At 42.7% G+C, this 17,472-nt stretch overlaps 1 protein-coding gene across 6 annotated transcripts in view; it reads left to right on the top strand.

Moving 5' to 3' along the window:
- The first annotated feature begins 1,493 nt into the window (after nucleotides 1-1,493).
- Nucleotides 1,494-17,472, top strand: part of DNM1L (dynamin 1 like) — a 66,278-nt gene continuing 50,299 nt past the window's right edge. For 3 of the 6 annotated variants that reach the window (XM_023208945.2, XM_023208946.2, XM_023208948.2), the window contains exon 1: nucleotides 1,500-1,759. In XM_023208945.2, coding sequence (XP_023064713.1) covers nucleotides 1,658-1,759 — 102 coding nt within the window. In that variant the 5' untranslated portion in view covers nucleotides 1,500-1,657. Of the gene's footprint in view, nucleotides 1,760-17,472 lie in introns of all 6 variants that reach the window. The other 3 variants (XM_023208944.2, XM_023208947.2, XM_023208949.2) reach the window with 3 other exon arrangements.

Consider the following 17,472-nt stretch of genomic DNA (forward strand, 5'->3'; position numbering starts at 1 on the left):
TGGAGGTTTGGAGTAGAGGAGGGAGGGATACTATCTGTCTAAAAAGAAAAACAACATTTATAAATATAACAGTATGGGCTGGGCATGGTGGCTCAGGTCTGCGATCCCAGGACTCTGGGAGGCCTGGACGGGCGGATCTCTTGAGGTCAGGAGTTCGAGACCAGCCTGGAGCTAACATGGTGAAACCCCGCCCCCCACCCGTCTCTACTAAAAATACAAAAATTTTCCCAGCGTGGTGGCGGGTGCCTGTAATAACAGCTACTCAGGAGGCTGAGGCAGGAGAATTGCTTCAGCCCAGGAGGAGGAGGCTACAGTGAGCTGAGATTGCGCCACTGCATTCCAGCCTAGGCGACAGAGTCACACTCTGTTTCAAAAAAAAAAAAACAAAAAAAACAAAAAAAAAAACAGTATGAGCAAAGAGCGAGTAAGGCAGTTATCAGATGTCTACTTTGCCAGGAATCAGGCCACAGCAAATAAAGGTTTCTACATAATATCGATAATAAATGCCTAGCTTCCCCTGTAAAACTCCAATACTCTTAATATTTTTTTTCATGAACACCGCCCCCACGCTGCTCGGACTCCTGCTTTTTTTTTTTTTTTTCTTTTTGTAGAGATGAGGTCTCACTCTGTTGACCAGGCTGGTATCGAACTCCTGTCTCAAGCGATCCTCCTGCTTCCGCTTCTTAAAATGCTGGGATTACACCGCGCTCGGTCCTGAACACATGTTTTGTTTGTTTGTTTGTTTTGAGACGGAGTCTCGCTCTCTCGCCTAGGCTGGAGTGCACTGGCGCGATCTCGGCTCACTGCAGGCTCTGCCTCCCGGGTTCGTGCCATTTTCCTGCCTCAGCCTCCCGAGTAGCTGGGATTACAGGCGCCCACCACTACGCCCGGCTAATTTTTTGTATTTTTAGTAGAGAGGGGGTTTCACCGCGGTCCCGATCTCCTGACCTCATGATCCACCCACCTCGGCCTCCCAAAGTGCTGGGATTACTGGCGTGAGCCACCGCTCCCGGCCGTTTGCTTTTTTTTTTACGAAACCCCTGGAGAACCCGCGTATTCTAACCTGGGCTGGTTTTTGTATTTTTGCAAAATAACACCCCACACATTCTAGTATCAGCGTACAGATTTTTTTGCACCCAGTTTGGTTGTCTGCGGCCATAAGCTCTTCTTTAAGCCTTTCCAACCCGTTCTTCCAGAGAAAGTGTCTTCATATGGAAGTGACATTGTATAATTGAGACACATCATTGTGCTTAACACATATTCACACCCGGCACTGTCACATCCATCGTGCCTTGAGGACAGGCATAAATGTATGGTTTTCCTCCTGCGCTCCCCGCCCGCTCCTAGCCTTTGACCAGTGCCCGCGCAGCATCCCAGCCCCAGGCAAGGGCCTGCCGGTGCCCGCGCAGCCTCCTGGAAGCCGTGGGCACTAGTGTTCCTCCGCGCCAGAACTACAACTCCCAGCAGGCCTTGCTCCTCTCCACCTCCCTCGCAGCGCATGGCCTGCCGGGAGGGGGCAGGTAGCTGGCGGGCCCGGTCCAATGGGTGCCGGCTTCCGAGGAGAGGGAGGAGGAGAGGAGGAAGGAGGCGAACTCTGGACCCCGGCCCCATTCATTGCCGCGGCCGGCGGGCACTGGGGCCCCGTGTTTTCAGAGTCATGGAGGCGCTAATTCCTGTCATTAACAAGCTCCAGGACGTCTTCAACACGGTGGGCGCCGACATCATCCAGCTGCCTCAAATCGTCGTAGTGGGAACGCAGGTGAGAGCAGCAGGCGGCGTTCGCTCGGGCCAGACCCTGGCCGCAGGCCTGGTTGGTGCTGCGGCAGTGCCCACTCCCACGCCAGCCTTTGCGGCCTGTGGTAGGAGGGCGTTGCTGGGGGCCCCAGGGCTCTCCGGGCTCTACTGCACCCGCCCGCCCGGGGCAGCGTTGCATCGAGGCGGAGAATCCGGGGCCCGGCCAGGGGCGGAGCCGGCGCGGCGGGCCTGGATGGCCCGGCGGGTCCCGGGGGCAGGAGTGGGAAGGATGGGCCGGCGGGCGGAACTAAAGTCCGCTGGGACCGGGCGCGGCCTCGTCCGCTTACCGCTGCCTCCAAGGGCACCTGGGGGACGCGCGGGGCACTCGGGGCCGCGCTGGGCTCGGTGGGTTGGCTGTTCCCATCTCGGTTGGCTTTCGTTCGACGGGTATTTTATTCTCCTTGCCTTGCCCAGGGACTGCGGAGTTAGTTTTGGAATCGCGCTGTTGAGGCTGGGAGACGCTACCGTGCGTGAGCGCCAGTGTTTTCCTGCAGTGTAATCCCACTAGGTCTCGAGAACGCCGAATAAGCATTTAAAAAACAACAAAACAAAACAAAACGTGTATCTAGAGTTCTGCGGGTGTTGGGAAGGAATATCCAATTTTTCTGCGTAGGCTGTGGTTTTTGTCTTCCACAGTTTTGTGATCGTGACCTAAATTGGGCATCAGTTTCTCCGGTCTTCTCATAGCTAACTCTTTTTTTTTTAATGCAGAAATGTTGAGGAAATAAATGTTATTTCTAGAGTGACAGAGAAGGAATATAAGTTTCCTTTTCTCTGCCTGCTGCCTTTATTGACCTAGGAATCATAGGACTTCGATTAGAGTTCAGAGAAACGGATTTTAGAAATTAGTATACTGATTTTAAGTGCCTTCATTTCTTAATAGTATGTTTTCAATTGAGAAGGTGACGGTTTCCCCATCATTTTCCATGAGGTACATAGTATAGGGTATAAATATTATGAGAAGGAACTTAATGTTCAAGGTATTAGTGGCTATCCAGACACTGGACACTATAGACATCCTGTACTCGTTTGTTTGCTTGGCTTTTAAATAGTTGAAGCAATAGAAATTGTTTTAGAAACACATTTCCTTGGTCTGCGATAGGATTGGGAAAGATTCTGCTCAATCTTGCCTACATATTCTAGTATTTGTAACACTTAATATTTGTAATATTTGGAGACTCAGAAGCATCAAACATAAATTACAAGGAATATTTTTTATTGAACATAATTTTGTTCAGTCAGGGACATGTAGTAAGTGCTCTGTAAATATTTTGAATAAATATTGCTCACTCTAACCACATAATGTTTTAAAACACTGGTACTTTTATCATCAAAAACCAGTTTTTGTAAAAAGAATTAGAGATAATATAAATTGAGTCTTTCATAGTAAGTGATTCAGAAGTGTCTCCTAACTGCACACTAGAAACTTTCCATATACTTTTAAAAGAGATTCTCAGTGCTTTTTAAGCATGAAGAAGTAAAAGAATTAGGGATATAGTGTGTCAGCATAGTTTAAAATCAATACTTTTTTCTTTTTACACAAAATAGAGTTTATTTCGGTCGGTAAACCTGTTGGCAAAATACAGAGTGGCAGGAGAGAAAAGTAAAGATCCCATCCTTCTGAAAGCCATTAACGTGCAGAAACCATCCTAGTACTGACAGTTATATGCTGTATCTGCATGTTGATGTTTGACATTTCTCAAGAGGTCAGTTTTTCTGCTTGATTTAATGAGGGTTATTTCCATTTACGTTCTTATTAACTGATAATCAGTCTTTTACTCAAGTACAGAAGAAATACAGAATAGAAATTATCCAAGGTAGGCAGATCACTTGAGTCCAGGAGTTCAAGACCAGTCTGGGCAATGTGGGGAAACTCCATCTCTACAAAAAATACAAAAATTAGCTGGGTGTGGTGGTGTGAACCTGTAGTCCCAGCAACTCAGCTGGCTGAGGTGGGAGGATCACCTGAGCCTGGGAGGTTGCGGCTGAGGTGTGTGCAGGAGTGCCTATCACTGCACCCCAGCAGAAAGAGAGAGAGAATAGAAACTATTTTCTTCCCACACCACCGCGCCCTGCGCCCCCCCACCGCCTTTTTTGTAGTGTGTTGGGGAAACAAGAATATCTTCTTGGTTTGGATACTAGTACACCATTACTTTGTGATGTCTGCCATTTTTACTCTTTGCTATTATGTAACATATATATACCTCACATTTATATTTAATGGAGTAGTTGTAGTGAGTGAATTCCAGACATATAAGTGTTTTGTACTTAGTTCTGCCTAGTAAACCTATCGGCAGTAATCATGTCTTCCGAATACAGCTTTAAATTCGCCAGGTACTATGGTGTGTGGTGTGTGCCAGTAGTCCCAGCTACTTGGGAAGACTGCCTGAGTCCAGGAGTTTTAGGCTGCAGTGAGCTATGATTCTGCAGTGGCACTCCAGCCTGGGCAACAGAGTGAGACCCTGTGTCTTAAAAAAATTAAAAAACAACTACAAGTGTAGTGTCTATCCTACATATTATCCATGCCTTAAATGGCTTCAGTTTCTATCTTGTTAAACTTTTTGGAACAGTGATTCTCAGACTCGAGTGTGTATTAAGAATCACTTTGGGTTTGAGTTTGGGTTTTTTTTTTTTTGAGATGGAGTTTCGCTCTTGTTGCCCGGGCTGGAGTGCAATGGCATGATCTCGGCTCACTGCAACCTCTGCCTCCCGGCCGCAAGTGATTCTCCTGCCTCAGCCTCTCGCGTAGCTGGGATTACAGGCATGCGCCACCACGCCCGGAGTTTCTCCGTGTTGGTCAGGCTGGTCTCAAACTCCCGACCTCAGGTGATCCGCCTGCCTCAGCCTCCCAAAGTGCTGGGATTACAGGTGTGAGCCACCGCGCCTGGCCAAAGAATAACTTTGAAAATAAGTTTCCTGGATCCTATCCCCAGAGATTTTGATTTAATAAGCCTGAGGTGGGTGAGGGACCATAGGTGATTCTGATACAGGTGGTTCCTAGATCCTAATTTGAAAAACATAGTGAATCATTGGATTTTAAAATGCATGATACTGGAAAAAGCAGGAAAATTAGGGGAAGTTGAATCTATGGCATACTACCATCCAGACCATGCTGACTTTGGTGGCATTCTTGCTCTAATATATCACTTCCCAGGCAAACATTGCTGACTTCTAAATGTTTTAAACTTTGTTTTTATGAAATGCCCAAGTAACACTCATTTGGGGGCTAGGGACTTGGAGGAGTGGAGGTGAGGGACTCATGTTTACATCTATCAATCATTCACATGTTTTATGTGTTAGCTGAATAAATTGTTTTTCTTTTTTGCTAGTAGGGACCATCTGTGAAATGAACAGACATAGTGGGAAGAGAGAGAAGTCTGATGATACTTTTAGACCATGGTGTACTTTGCAGGTAGAGGAGATAAGACTTAAAACAACTTTTGTGACTCAACTTGGGAAATTTAATCCTATTTCTTAAATTAAGAATTGGAAAGGGGAGCCATCCAGGTATGTAATCTAAACTACCACTCAATATAGGTATCTGAATACAGATGACATTAACCTGAGACTCTGGCTTAGTGTTCCTAGTAATGTACTTTACGCTTTTTCTTTTATTTCAGTGATTTCAGCATTCCATCTTCAGTAATTCAGACAAATGTAAAAGGAAAAACAATTTGGATTTTTATTTTTTGAGGGTCTGGCTCTTTCACCCATGCTAGAGTGCACTGGCATAATCCATAGCTCACTGTAACCTCGAATTCCTGGGTTCAAGCAGTCCTCTCGCCTCAGCCTCCTGAGCAGCTGGGATTATAGGCACACACCATTATGCCTGGCTAATTTTTTTTAAAAAAATTTAAAATCACTGCCTTACTATGTTACCAAGGCTGGTTTCAAACTCCTGGGCTCAAATGATCCTCTTGCCTTGGCCTCCCAAAGTGCTGGGAATATAGGTGTGAGCCACTACACCTAGCCTAAAAATAATTTGGATTTTATTTTATTTTATTATTTATTTTATTTTATTTTGAGGCGGAGTCCCACTCTGTCTCCCAGGCTGGAGTGCAGTGGCGAGATCTCAGCTCACTGCAAGCTCCGCCTCCCAGTTTCACGCCATTCTCCTGCCTCAGCCTCCAAGTAGCTGGAACTACAGGCACCCACCACCATGCCTGGCTAATTTTTTTGTATTTTAGTAGAGACGGGGTTTCACCGTGTTAGCCAGGCTGGTCTCGATCTCCTGACCTCATGATCCGCCCGTCTCGGCCTCCCAAAGTGCTGGGATTACAGGCGTGAGCCACCGTGCCCGGCTATTATTTATTTTTTTAGAGATGGAGTTCCGCTTGTTGCCCAGGCTGGAGTGCAGTGGCGTGATCTTGGCTCACTGCAGCCTCCGCCTGCTGGGTTCAAGCGATTCTCCTGCCTCAGCCTCCTGAGTAGCTGGGATTACAGGTGCCCACCACCATGCCTGGCTATTTTTTTTTCTTTGTTTCTTGAGACAGCGTCTCGCTCTGTTGCCCAGGCTGGAGTGTAGTGGCGTGATCTCTATTCACTACAACCTCCGCTTACCGGGTTCAAATGATTCTCCTGCCTCAGCCTCCTGAGTAGCTGGGATTACAGGCACATGCCACCACGCCTGGCTAATTTTTGTGCTTTTAGTAGAGACTGGGTTTCACCATGTTGGTCAGGCTGGTCTAGAACTCCTGATCTCATGATCCACCCGCCTCGGCCTCCCAAAGTGCTGGGATTACAGACGTGAGCCACTGCGCTTGGCCTAATTTTTGTATTTTTGTTAGAGACAGGGTTTTACCATGTTGGCCAGACTGGTCTCAAACTCCTGACCTCAAATGATCTGCCTGCCTCAGCCTCCCAAAGTGCTGGGATAACAGGTATGAGCCACCATGCCCAGCCAATAATTTGGATTTTAATTACTAATTTCCAAATCAACTTTAAAAAATTTAACATTAAAAATACTGAAATATTCATATAACACAAAATTCACCATTATAAAGTATACACAACTCAGCAGTGTTTAGTATGCTCACAAAGTTGTACCACCATAGGGTAATTCCAAAATATTTTCATTACTTGAAAAAGAAAACTCCTGCCCCTAAGCAGTCACCCCGTTTTGTCCTCCCCCAGCTTCTGACAGGTTTTGATTTTATAAGCCCGACGTGGGTGAGGGACCATCGGTAACTCGGATACAGATGGTTCCTAGATCCTAATTTGATCATTGGGTTTTAAAATGCATGATACTGGAAAAAGCAGGAATCACTGGCAACCACTAATCTACTTTCTGTCTCTGTGGATTTGCCTATTTGGGATATTTCACATTAGTGGAATCCTATAATATGTGATTTGATCTTTTGTGCCAGGCATCTGTTGCTCAACATAGTTTTTTTTTTTTTGAGATGGAGTTTTGCTCTGTTGCTCAGGCTGGAGTGCAATGGCATGACCTCAGCTCACTGCAACCTCCACCTCCTGGGTTCAAGTGATTCTTCTGCCTCAGCCCAGATTACAGGCATGTGCTACCACACCCAGCTACTTTTTTTGTATTTTTAGTAGAGACGGGGTTTTGCCATGTCCAGGCTGGTCTTGAACTCCTGACCTCAAGTGAGCTGCCTGCCTCGGCCTCCTAAAGTGCTGGAATTATAGGCATGAGCCACTCAACATAATGTTTTGTAGGTTTATCCATTATGTAGCATGGCAGAATAATAAATATTCCATTGTATAGATATAGCACAGTTTATCAGTTCATCAATTGATGGATTTTTGGGTTGTTTCTATTTTTTGGCTATTTTGAATAATGCTGCCGTGAACATTCATTTACAAGTTGTGTGAATGTGTGTTTTTAATTCTCTTGAGTATATACCTAAGTAGACTTGCCGGGTCATATGATAATTCTTATGTTTAACTTTCTGAAAAACTGCCAAACTGTTTTCCATAGTGGCTCCACCTTTTTTTTTTTTTTTTTGAGTCAGGGTCTCACTCTCTCACCCAGACTGGAGTATAGTGGCGCAATCTTGGCTTACCTCAGCCTCTACCTCCCAGGCTCAAGCCGTTCTCCTGCTTCAGCGTCCCGAGTAGCTAGGATTACAGGTGCGCGCCACTACTGCCTGGCTACTTTTTATATTTTTAGTTAGAGACGGGGTTTTGTCATGTTGCTCAGGCTGGTCTCAAATCCCTGACCTCAAATGATCCACCCACCTCAGCCTCCCAAAGTGCTGGGATTACAGGTGTGAGCTGCCGTGCCCGGCTGTGACTGCACCATTTCACACCCCCTTTGGGGTTCCGGTTTCTGCACACCCTTCTCAACAGTTTTATTTTTTTATTATTATTATTTTTTTGAGATGGAGTCTTGCTCTGTCGCCCAGGCTGGAGTGCAGTGGCGCAATCTCGGCTCACTGCAAGCTCCGCCTCCCGGGTTCACGCCATTCTCCTGCCTCAGCCTCCCAAGTAGCTGGAACTACAGGTGCCCAACACCACGGCTAATTTTTTTGTATTTTTTTGGTAGAGACCAGGTTTCACTGTGGTAGCCAGGATGGTCTCGATCTCCTGACGTCGTGATCCACCCACCTCGGACTCCCAAAGTGCTGGGATTACAGGCGTGAACCACCGCGCCCGGCCAACACTTTTATTGTCTTTTTTTTTTTTTTTTTTTAAAGCGCTAAATCATTCTGCAATTCTTTATTTGAAAAACAGCATTTTTGACCCCCATGCCATTTCCTTCTCTTATGGCCAACTCTTTCATAGTTTGATGTCTCTCTCTTTTTTTTTCCTCCATGAGCACTACTCTTTACATTTTAGCATTTATTGACTGTAGTTTAATTCCTTCCGATGCATTGTTTTCTTGTGTTTTTCGATAAATGTGTTTTTCCCTTTTTTTTAAATAGATTATGAGCTGCTTTTTTTTTAGCTTAACAAAATGGAGATGAAATTTGCAGAACATAAAATTAGACCTTTTTCTTTTCTTTTCTTTTCTTTTTTTGAGACGGAGTTGCCCAGGCTGGAGTGCAATGGCACGATCTTGGGTCACTGCAACCTTTGCCTCCCGGGTTCATGTGATTATCCTGCCTCAAAGTAGCTGAGATTACAGGCATGTGCCATGCCTGGCTAATTTTGTATTTTTAGTAGAGACAGGGTTTCTCCATGTTGGTCAGGCTGGTCTCAAACTCCCGACCTCAGGTGATCCACCTGCCTCAGCCTCCCAAAGTGCTGGAATTATAGGTATGAGCCACCGTGCCCGGCCAAAATTAGCCCTTTTATAAAATGTATAATTCAGTGGCATTTAGTGCATTCATAATGACATCTCTGTCTAGGTCCAACACAATTTCATCACAAAAGAAAACTGTAGTATTGAGCTGTCTCTCCCTCTTCTTTCTTTTCCATTTAATGGCTGAGTGATATTCTATTATATGTATAAACCACGTTTGGTTTATTCAATTATCTATTGATGAGCAGTTGGGTTGTTTCTACCTTTTGGCTGTTGTGAATAGTGCTGCTGTGAACATTGGTGTACAAGTATTTGAGTACCTGTTATCAGTTATTTTGGTATATACCTAGGAGTAAAATTGCTGTGTTCTAAGGTAATTTTGTTTAACTTTTTGAGCAACCACCAAACTTTTTTACACAGCAGCTACCCCATTTTAAAATTCCCACCAGCAATGTATGAGGGGTGCAGTTTTTCTGTATCTTTGTCAACATTTGTTATTATCTGTTTTTGATTACAGTCATACTAATGGGTGTAAAGTGGTATTTCATTGTAGTTTTGCTTTGCATTTTTCCCTAATGACTAATGGTGTTGAACATGTTTTTGTGTGCTTGTTGGGGTTGTCTTATTGTTGAATTGTAAAAGTTCTTTTTTTTTATTTTTGAGATGGAGTCTTGCTCTGTTGCCCAGGCTGGAGTGCAGTGGCACCATCTCAGCTCACTGCAACCTTTGCCTCCTGGGTTTAAGCGATTCTTCTGTCTTAGCCTCCCGAGTAGCTGGGACTACAGGCGTGCACCACCACGCCTGGCTAATTTCTGTAGTTTTAGTTGAGAACGGGGGTGTCACCATATTGGCCAGGCTGGTCTCGAACTCCTGACCTCGTGATCTGCCCGCCTCGGCCCCCCAAAGTGCTAGGATTTACAGGTGTGAGCTACCATGCCCGGCCAAGAGTTCTTTATATATTCTGGATACTAGACACTTAACAGTATGTAATATACAAATATTTTCTCTCATTCTGTAGGTTTCCTTTTTTTCTTTTCTTTTTCTTTTTCTTTTTTTTTTTGAGACACAGTTTTGCTCTTTTGCCTAGGCTGGAGTGCAATAGTGTGATCTTGGCTCACTGTAACTTCTGCCTTCTGGATTCAAGTGATTCCTCTGCCTCAGCCTCATAGGTAACTGGGATTACAGGCTTGTGCCACCACATCTGGCTAATTTTTGTATTTTTAGTACAGATGGAGTTTTACCATGTTGGCCAGGCTGGTCTTGAACTCGTGACCTCAGGTGATCTGGCTGCCTTGGCCTCCCAAAGTACTGAGATTACAGGCATAAGCCACCACACCCGGCCTTGTCTTTTTACTGCCTGGTTAGTGTTCTTCAGTACATAAAAGGTTTTACTTTTGATTAAGGCTAAAAATTTATCTTTTTTTTTTTCTTTTATTGCTTGTGATTTTGGTGTCATATCTAAGGCATTGACAAATCCAAAGCCATGAAGATTTATTTATTTTTTGTTTTTTAATGTTTGTTTCTCTAATTATTTTATAGTTTTGGCTTGTATATTTAGGCTTTTGGTCCATTTTGAGTACATCTTCGTATGGTATAGGGGTTCATTTCATTTTTTTGCATATGCTTCTCCAGTTGAACCAGTACCATTTGTTGGAGAGACTGTTCTTTCCCCATTAAATAGTCTTGGTATCGTTGAAAATCAGTTGACCAAAGATTTTTTTTTTTGAGACAGGGTCTCACTTTGTCACCCAGGCTGGAGTGCAGAGGCGTAGTCTCGGCTCACTGCAACCTCTACCTCCTGGGCCCAAGCAATTCTCCTGCCTCAGCCTCCTAAGTAGCCTAAGTAGCCTCCTAAGTAGCTGGGACTACAGGCGCCTGCCACCACGCCTGGCTGTTTTTTTGTGTGTGTATTTTTTAGTAGAGATGGGGTTTTGCCATGTTGGCCAGGCTGGTCTTGAACTCCTGACCTCAGGTCATCCACCCACCTTAACCTCCTGAAGTGCTGGGATTACAGGCATGAGCCACTGTGCCTGGCCAGCCAAAGATGTATTATATGGGTTTATTTCTGGATTCTTAGTTCTTTTCTGCTTTGATTACTGTATCTTTGGAGTATATTTTAAATTTGAGAAGTATAACTTTCCCAGCATTGTTTTCCTTTTTCAAAGTTGTTTTGATTGTTTGGGGTCCCTTGCCATTCCATATGAATTTTATTTTATATTATTTTATTTTGAGAGGTAGTCTCACTCTGTGCCCAGGCTGGAGTGCAGTGGCGCAATCTCAGCTCACTTGCAGCCTCTGCCTCCTGGGTTCAAGCGATCCAACCACCTCAGGCTCCCATATAGCTGAGATTACAGATGCCCACCACCACGCCTGGCTAATATGTGTTTTTTTAGTAGAGATAGGGTTTTACTATGTTGGCCAGGTTGGTCTCAAACTCCTAACCTCAGGTGATCCACCTGCCTTGGCCTCCCAGAATGCTGGGATTATAGGCGTGAGCCACTGTGCGGGCCCCATATGAATTTTAGATTTGGCTTCTTCATTTCTGTAAACAAGACGGTTGGGATTTTGATGGAGATTGTGTTGCCTCTATAGGTTGCTTCAGGTTTTATTGGCATCTTAACCATTTTGAGTTAGAATTTTTGATTGGCAGGGTTTTTCTTTCAGCACTTTTATCTTACTGCCTCTGGCTCCTATGGGTGGTTTCTCTCTCTCTCTCTCTCTCTTTTCTTTTGAAAACAAGTTTATTAAAGTAAAGGAATAAAAGACTGACTACTCCAAAGGCAGAGCCGCTGTGGCCCCTATGGTTTCTGATGAGAAATCTGTTATATCTGTTGTTACTCTTATTGAGGATCCCTTGTTCATGACTCATAGCTTCTCTCTTCTCTCTTGCTGCTTTTAACATTTGTCTTTGTCTTTCAACAGTTTGATTATAATATATCTCAATGTGTATATCTCTTTGTGTTTATCCTGCTTTGAGTTCATCGAGCGTCTTGGATGTGTAGATTCATACCACTTTTTCATGCTTTTATGGAAGAAGTGGGGATTTTCATGGATGATACTTTCGCTATTCAAGTTCATAGCCTTATCAGATATCTGAATCTCTCACTCTTCAGTGATCCAGAAAGCACTGGACCTATAGTTTTATAACCAAGAAAAAATTCCTTCCTAAGGACTGTTAAGTCTGCAGTATTTTAGAAAGTTTGGATTTTGGATATTAAGTTCATGTAGGAACGGCATTTTAAGTCGAGTGTGGTGACCTGTGCCTGTAGTCCCAGTTACTTGGGAGACCTGGTGGCAAGACTGCTTGAGTCCAGGAGGTTGAGGGCTATAGTTCACTGTGATTGTGCCTGTGAGTAGCTGCTGCACTCCAGCCTAACCAACATAGTGAGATCTAGTCCCTTAAAAACAAAAAGCACTCCACATATTAACTGCAAATTATGAAGTGGTTTAAACTTCATATATATATATTTTGTCATTACATAGAGGGTTTCAGCTGTATGAAAGAAACAGTTTAGCTATTTTTATTTTTTTTTGAGACGGAGTTTTGCTCTTGTTGCCCGGCCAGGAGTGCAATGGTGTGATCTCGGCTCACCACAGCCTCCATCTCCTGGGTTCAAGCGATTCTCCTGTCTCAGCCTCCCAAGTAGCTGGGATTACAGACATGTGCCACCATACCTGGCTAATTTTATATTTTTAGTAGAGACAGGGTTTCTCCATGTTAGTCAGTCTGGTCTCGAACCCCCAACCTCAGGTGATCCGCCCGCCTCGCCCTCCCAAAGTGCTGGGATTACAGGCATGAGCCACTGCGCCCAGCCAAGTTTAGCTGTTTTAAGTACCATAAGATTAACATTTCTAAGGACACACTTAGAAATATTTTATTTAAATAAGTGAAGCAAATATTAAGGAAGCCTTCTGTAAATCTAAAATTATTTCAAAATAAAAAGTAAAACATTAAGAGAAGTATATCTTTACTATATTAATGTCAAAATAAAGAATTGAGAGAGCTGCCTTACACAATGAAAAATTAAAACTTAAAAGTTAAATAAGGAATCAGCTTTGGTTAATGTGGTATGAATGAACATTATTAACTCCTCAGCCCCAACTGATGCTGATTATTAGGGAAGAGCTGAAAATACAACAAAACCTTTTCGGTGAAAGGCCACATCTCAAAATATAAATTCAAAACACTAAAAATCCCAATTTGGAAGAAACTAAAACTAAAAGATGACACTGAGACCAGGCACACAAATCTTTAGCTCCTAAATATAATTCAGGATATTGAATCAGCTTTGGGAGTTTGTGGAGAAAAAAATCTGAAGGCCTTGTAGTGCCAGTAGAGCCCTATTTTCAGAGCAAGCTAGCTGTGATTTTTGCCACTTTAGAACTCTTGTAGCTACTCGACTTCCTGGGAAGAGCCTAGACATTGGATGTTTAAATCACCAGGTGAGGAAAAAAGCACTGATAGAGCCAATTGTTGAAGAAGCCAGTACCATTTATAATACTGAATCTAGGTGAGAGGTAAAACATTGGGAGCCCGCAGATGTGTTTCATTTAGTCTGTGTGTGTTGACACATACAGTATTAAAAATAAATGAATCGGTTGCCAATGTTTAAAAATTGGTGGATTTAGTTGAAAGTCCCAGATTTCTGGTTTTGCCTTAAAAAAATCAGAAAATCTGATAACCCTTCACCTGTATTCCCAGTGGATTTGAATAATGCCTGCTTTAGGTGGGTCAGTTAATATCTAGTTAGCCACAGCTCCTATTGCTCCCAGTTGCCTTTCTTGGTTGCCAGTTATCATCATATATGTGCTGTTCTTTCTTTATAGTGTAAAATAAGCAATGAAATATTTTCTACTTCTACATCTGCATTAAAAGTGGGAAAGTTGAAGACTACTGGGTTATAATTCATCCCTGTTACTTGTTACCTAAGTATATCTGGGCAAGTTACATAATTTTTCTAAAACTCAGCTAACTCATCTATAAAATGAGAATTAAATAGTAACCATCTAATAGAGTTGTTAGACTTAAATGAGGCAAATCATTTAATGTTAGATGTTTGATTAATGTTAGCCATTACCACTGATTAAAAATGGCTGTACATTTTAAGAAAAACGACTATTTTTGGGCAGATGTTGGAAATATTCTTATTTTTCATATAAAAATGTCAGGAGAATACAATCTGATGGCATTAAAAAAATCACTTTACTGCAGTATGACTGACATTCTGATGTCATTTTGACCAAAGTCTGGATTGATTTATTCATTGCATGTGTGGGCAGCTGAGTTTGTAACTTCTGTATTAGTTTGCTGGGGCTGCCATAACAAATTGCCACAGACTGGGTAGCTTAAAAAGCAGAAGTTTATTTTCTCACAGTTCTGGAGGCTACAAGTCCAAGATCAAAGTGTCAGCAGGTTTGGTTTCTTTTGAGGCCTTTTTCCTTGGCTCGTAGATGGCTGCCTTCTTGCTGTGTCCATGGTGTCTCTGTATCTGAATTTCCTCCTCTTATAAGAATGTCAGTCAGGGCCGGGCGCGGTGGCTCACGCCTTTAATCCCAGCACTTTGGGAGGCCGAGGCGGGCGGATTACGAGGTCAGGAGATCGAGACCATCCTGGCTAACACGGTGAAACCCCGTCTCTACTAAAAATACAAAAAACTAGCCGGGCGTGGTGGCGGGCGCCTGTAGTCCCAGCTACTCAGGAGGCTGAGGGAGGAGAATGGCGGGAACCCGGGAGGCGGAGCTTGCCGTGAGCGGAGATCGCGCCACTGCACTCCAACCTGGGCGACAGAGCGAGACTCCGTCTCAAAAAAAAAAAAAAAAGAAAAAAAGAATGTCTGTCAGTTTGGATTATGGGCCCATCACCCCAATAGCCTTGTGTTTTTTTAGATGGAGTATCGCTCTGTTGCCAGGCTGGAGTGCAGAGGCATGATCTCGGCTCACTGTAACCTCTGCCTCCATGGTTCAAGTGATTCTCCTGCCTCAGCCTCCCGAGTAGCTGGGACTATAGGCGCCCACCACCACGCCCAGCTAATTTTTGTATTTTTAGTAGAGACAGGCTTTCACCATGCTGGCCAAGATGGTCTCGATCTCTTGACCTCGTGATCCACCCGCCTTGGCCTCCAAAGTGCTGGGATTACAGGCGTGCTCTACCTCGCCGGGCCGGACTTGTTTTAACTTAATTGCCTCTTTAAAGGCCCTGTCTGCAAATATAGTCGTATTCCAAGGTACTGGGGGTTAGGGCTTCAACATACAAATTTTGGGAAGACACAATTAAGTCTGTAACAACCTGTCCTAAAGAGGCAGATCAAAAACATATGTTATGGAATTTATTAGAGATAAGAGATTGAAGGTGGGAACTAAGAGAGCCAAAAGCCTGATCATAGATGATTGGTTAAGAGCACTTGGAGCAGATGAGGAGAGAAACAATAATCATAACAGATAAAAGACAAAAGTTCCCCAGAGCTGAAGTACGACATCTTCAGATCTCAATTGCTGCACATAAATATTGAGAGAAGAGACATACCCTGGTTAAATTTCTGATATTAAAAGAATACTACAAGCTTCTAAATTGAAATAGTAGGGGGAAAAAAAGCTTTCTTACACGGGAAAGAGAATCAGACTGGCATTAGACTTCCAATTTGTCACAGTAAATGTTATTGCATGGAGAAATGTTTAAAATTTAGAGTTCCTAGGGAAATTGTGATTATAAAATTCTGTATTCATTCATCCTATAACCGTTTTCTCTTTTTTTCTTTTTGGGTGGTGATATATATTTCAATTTTTTAAAATGTTGCTCATTCCATTCTATAGAATAAGATTTACATTTAAGCAAAATTAATTAAAATCTAAGCAGAGAGATCAAGTTACGCACAGGCTCCAAGAAGTCCTGCTGGGATCTCAGGAATAGAGACAACATGTTAAAAGTTTTGGTTTGAATGTATTGAATTTTTTTGTTTGTTTGTTTGTTTTGGTGCATTCTGGAGTCTCCAAAAGTCAGTCACTATGAGTACCCGTTAGGTAGATGATACTTATTTTTACAGCAACCTAAACTGGGGTTTAGGAACTGTATTTTCCAAGAAGTGACTCAGTCTAATTCTGAAATGACCAAAGCAGTTCATATCATTTTATTCACATTTGAACTCCATTGGAGTCAGGGATGAAATGTCATCTTCTATTCCAAGAACGAAGTCTTCAGGTAATGTCCAGGTACTTCAGAACTAACTAGTCATCATAAGAACACAGAGTCCATAATTTCTCTAATGTATAGTTTTTTGTGGTTTGTAGAAGCATCAAATGAATCACAGTGCTACCAAACTCCATACAGAACCAGTCACGGTGTCCTTCCCATCCATCTTAACATGAGGCTCATCTTTACATTTCAGATATTTGTACATTTTCACAGGGTAATAGGGACATATGTCAAGTAGAAGTTCCACTCACTATCAGTCATGAAGTAGCTGTAATCTGTATATATTTTTTTTTACACAGTCATGTGAAATTTATATACACACATATAATCCCGGTTTGTTCACTTATATTGCTATATAATGGTCCCTTATAGGAATATATCCTGTTGAAATTTGCATGTTCCCCAGTGTTTGCTATAGCTGTTTTTGTAAACAGCGGTACTGTGGATATTCATATAAATGTCTCATGTTTGAGAATTTCTCTAACAAATCAAGGAGTGGAACTGCCAGATCATAGGGTATATTTATTGGATATTGCTGTTGCTCCTCAGGATGGCTGTAATTTACATTCCCATCAACAGAGTTAAGTTTGTTTATTTATATCTGTACTTTGTATAGTTACATTTTAAATTTTTGGTACCTCATTGTGGTTTCTATTGCATCCTCCTGATTACTAGTGAGTGTGAGCATCTTATTATATTTCTTGGCCCTTTGAGGTTTTGTTTTGTGAGTTTTTGTTCATATCTCTGCACATTATTTTCTGTTAGGTATTTTTAAAAATTTGATTTGTGGGAGTTATTTATACATTTTGGTTACCAGTTACTTATAGATTGCAAATGTTTTCCCTGAATTTTTTCTATGAGGAAAAGAAGTTTTAATTTTATTGTGGTTGAATTATCTTTTCTTCTATGGTTTTGTACATTTTGTATATTGTTTAAGAAGTCATTCTCCTTTATTTTGTTTTTTAACAGCTTTATTGAGATATACTCTATATACCATAACATCCACCCATTTACAATGTGTAATTCAGTGGTTTTTTTTAGCATATTTATAGAGTTGTACAACCATCACTTTAAACTTTTCTTTTCTTTTTGAGACAGGGTCTCACTCCGGAGTGCAGTGGCATGACCATGGCTCACTGCAGCCTCAATCCCCTGGGCTCAAGCGATCCATCTGTCTAAGCCTCCCTAGCATCTGGGACTACAGGCATGTGCAACCTTGCCTGGCTAATTTTTTTATTTTTTGTAAAAATGAGGTTTTACCATGTTGCCCAGGATGGTCTTGAAC

This window comes from Piliocolobus tephrosceles, chromosome 10 (genome assembly GCF_002776525.5).
Source record: "Piliocolobus tephrosceles isolate RC106 chromosome 10, ASM277652v3, whole genome shotgun sequence".
Lineage (NCBI taxonomy): Eukaryota > Metazoa > Chordata > Mammalia > Primates > Cercopithecidae > Piliocolobus > Piliocolobus tephrosceles.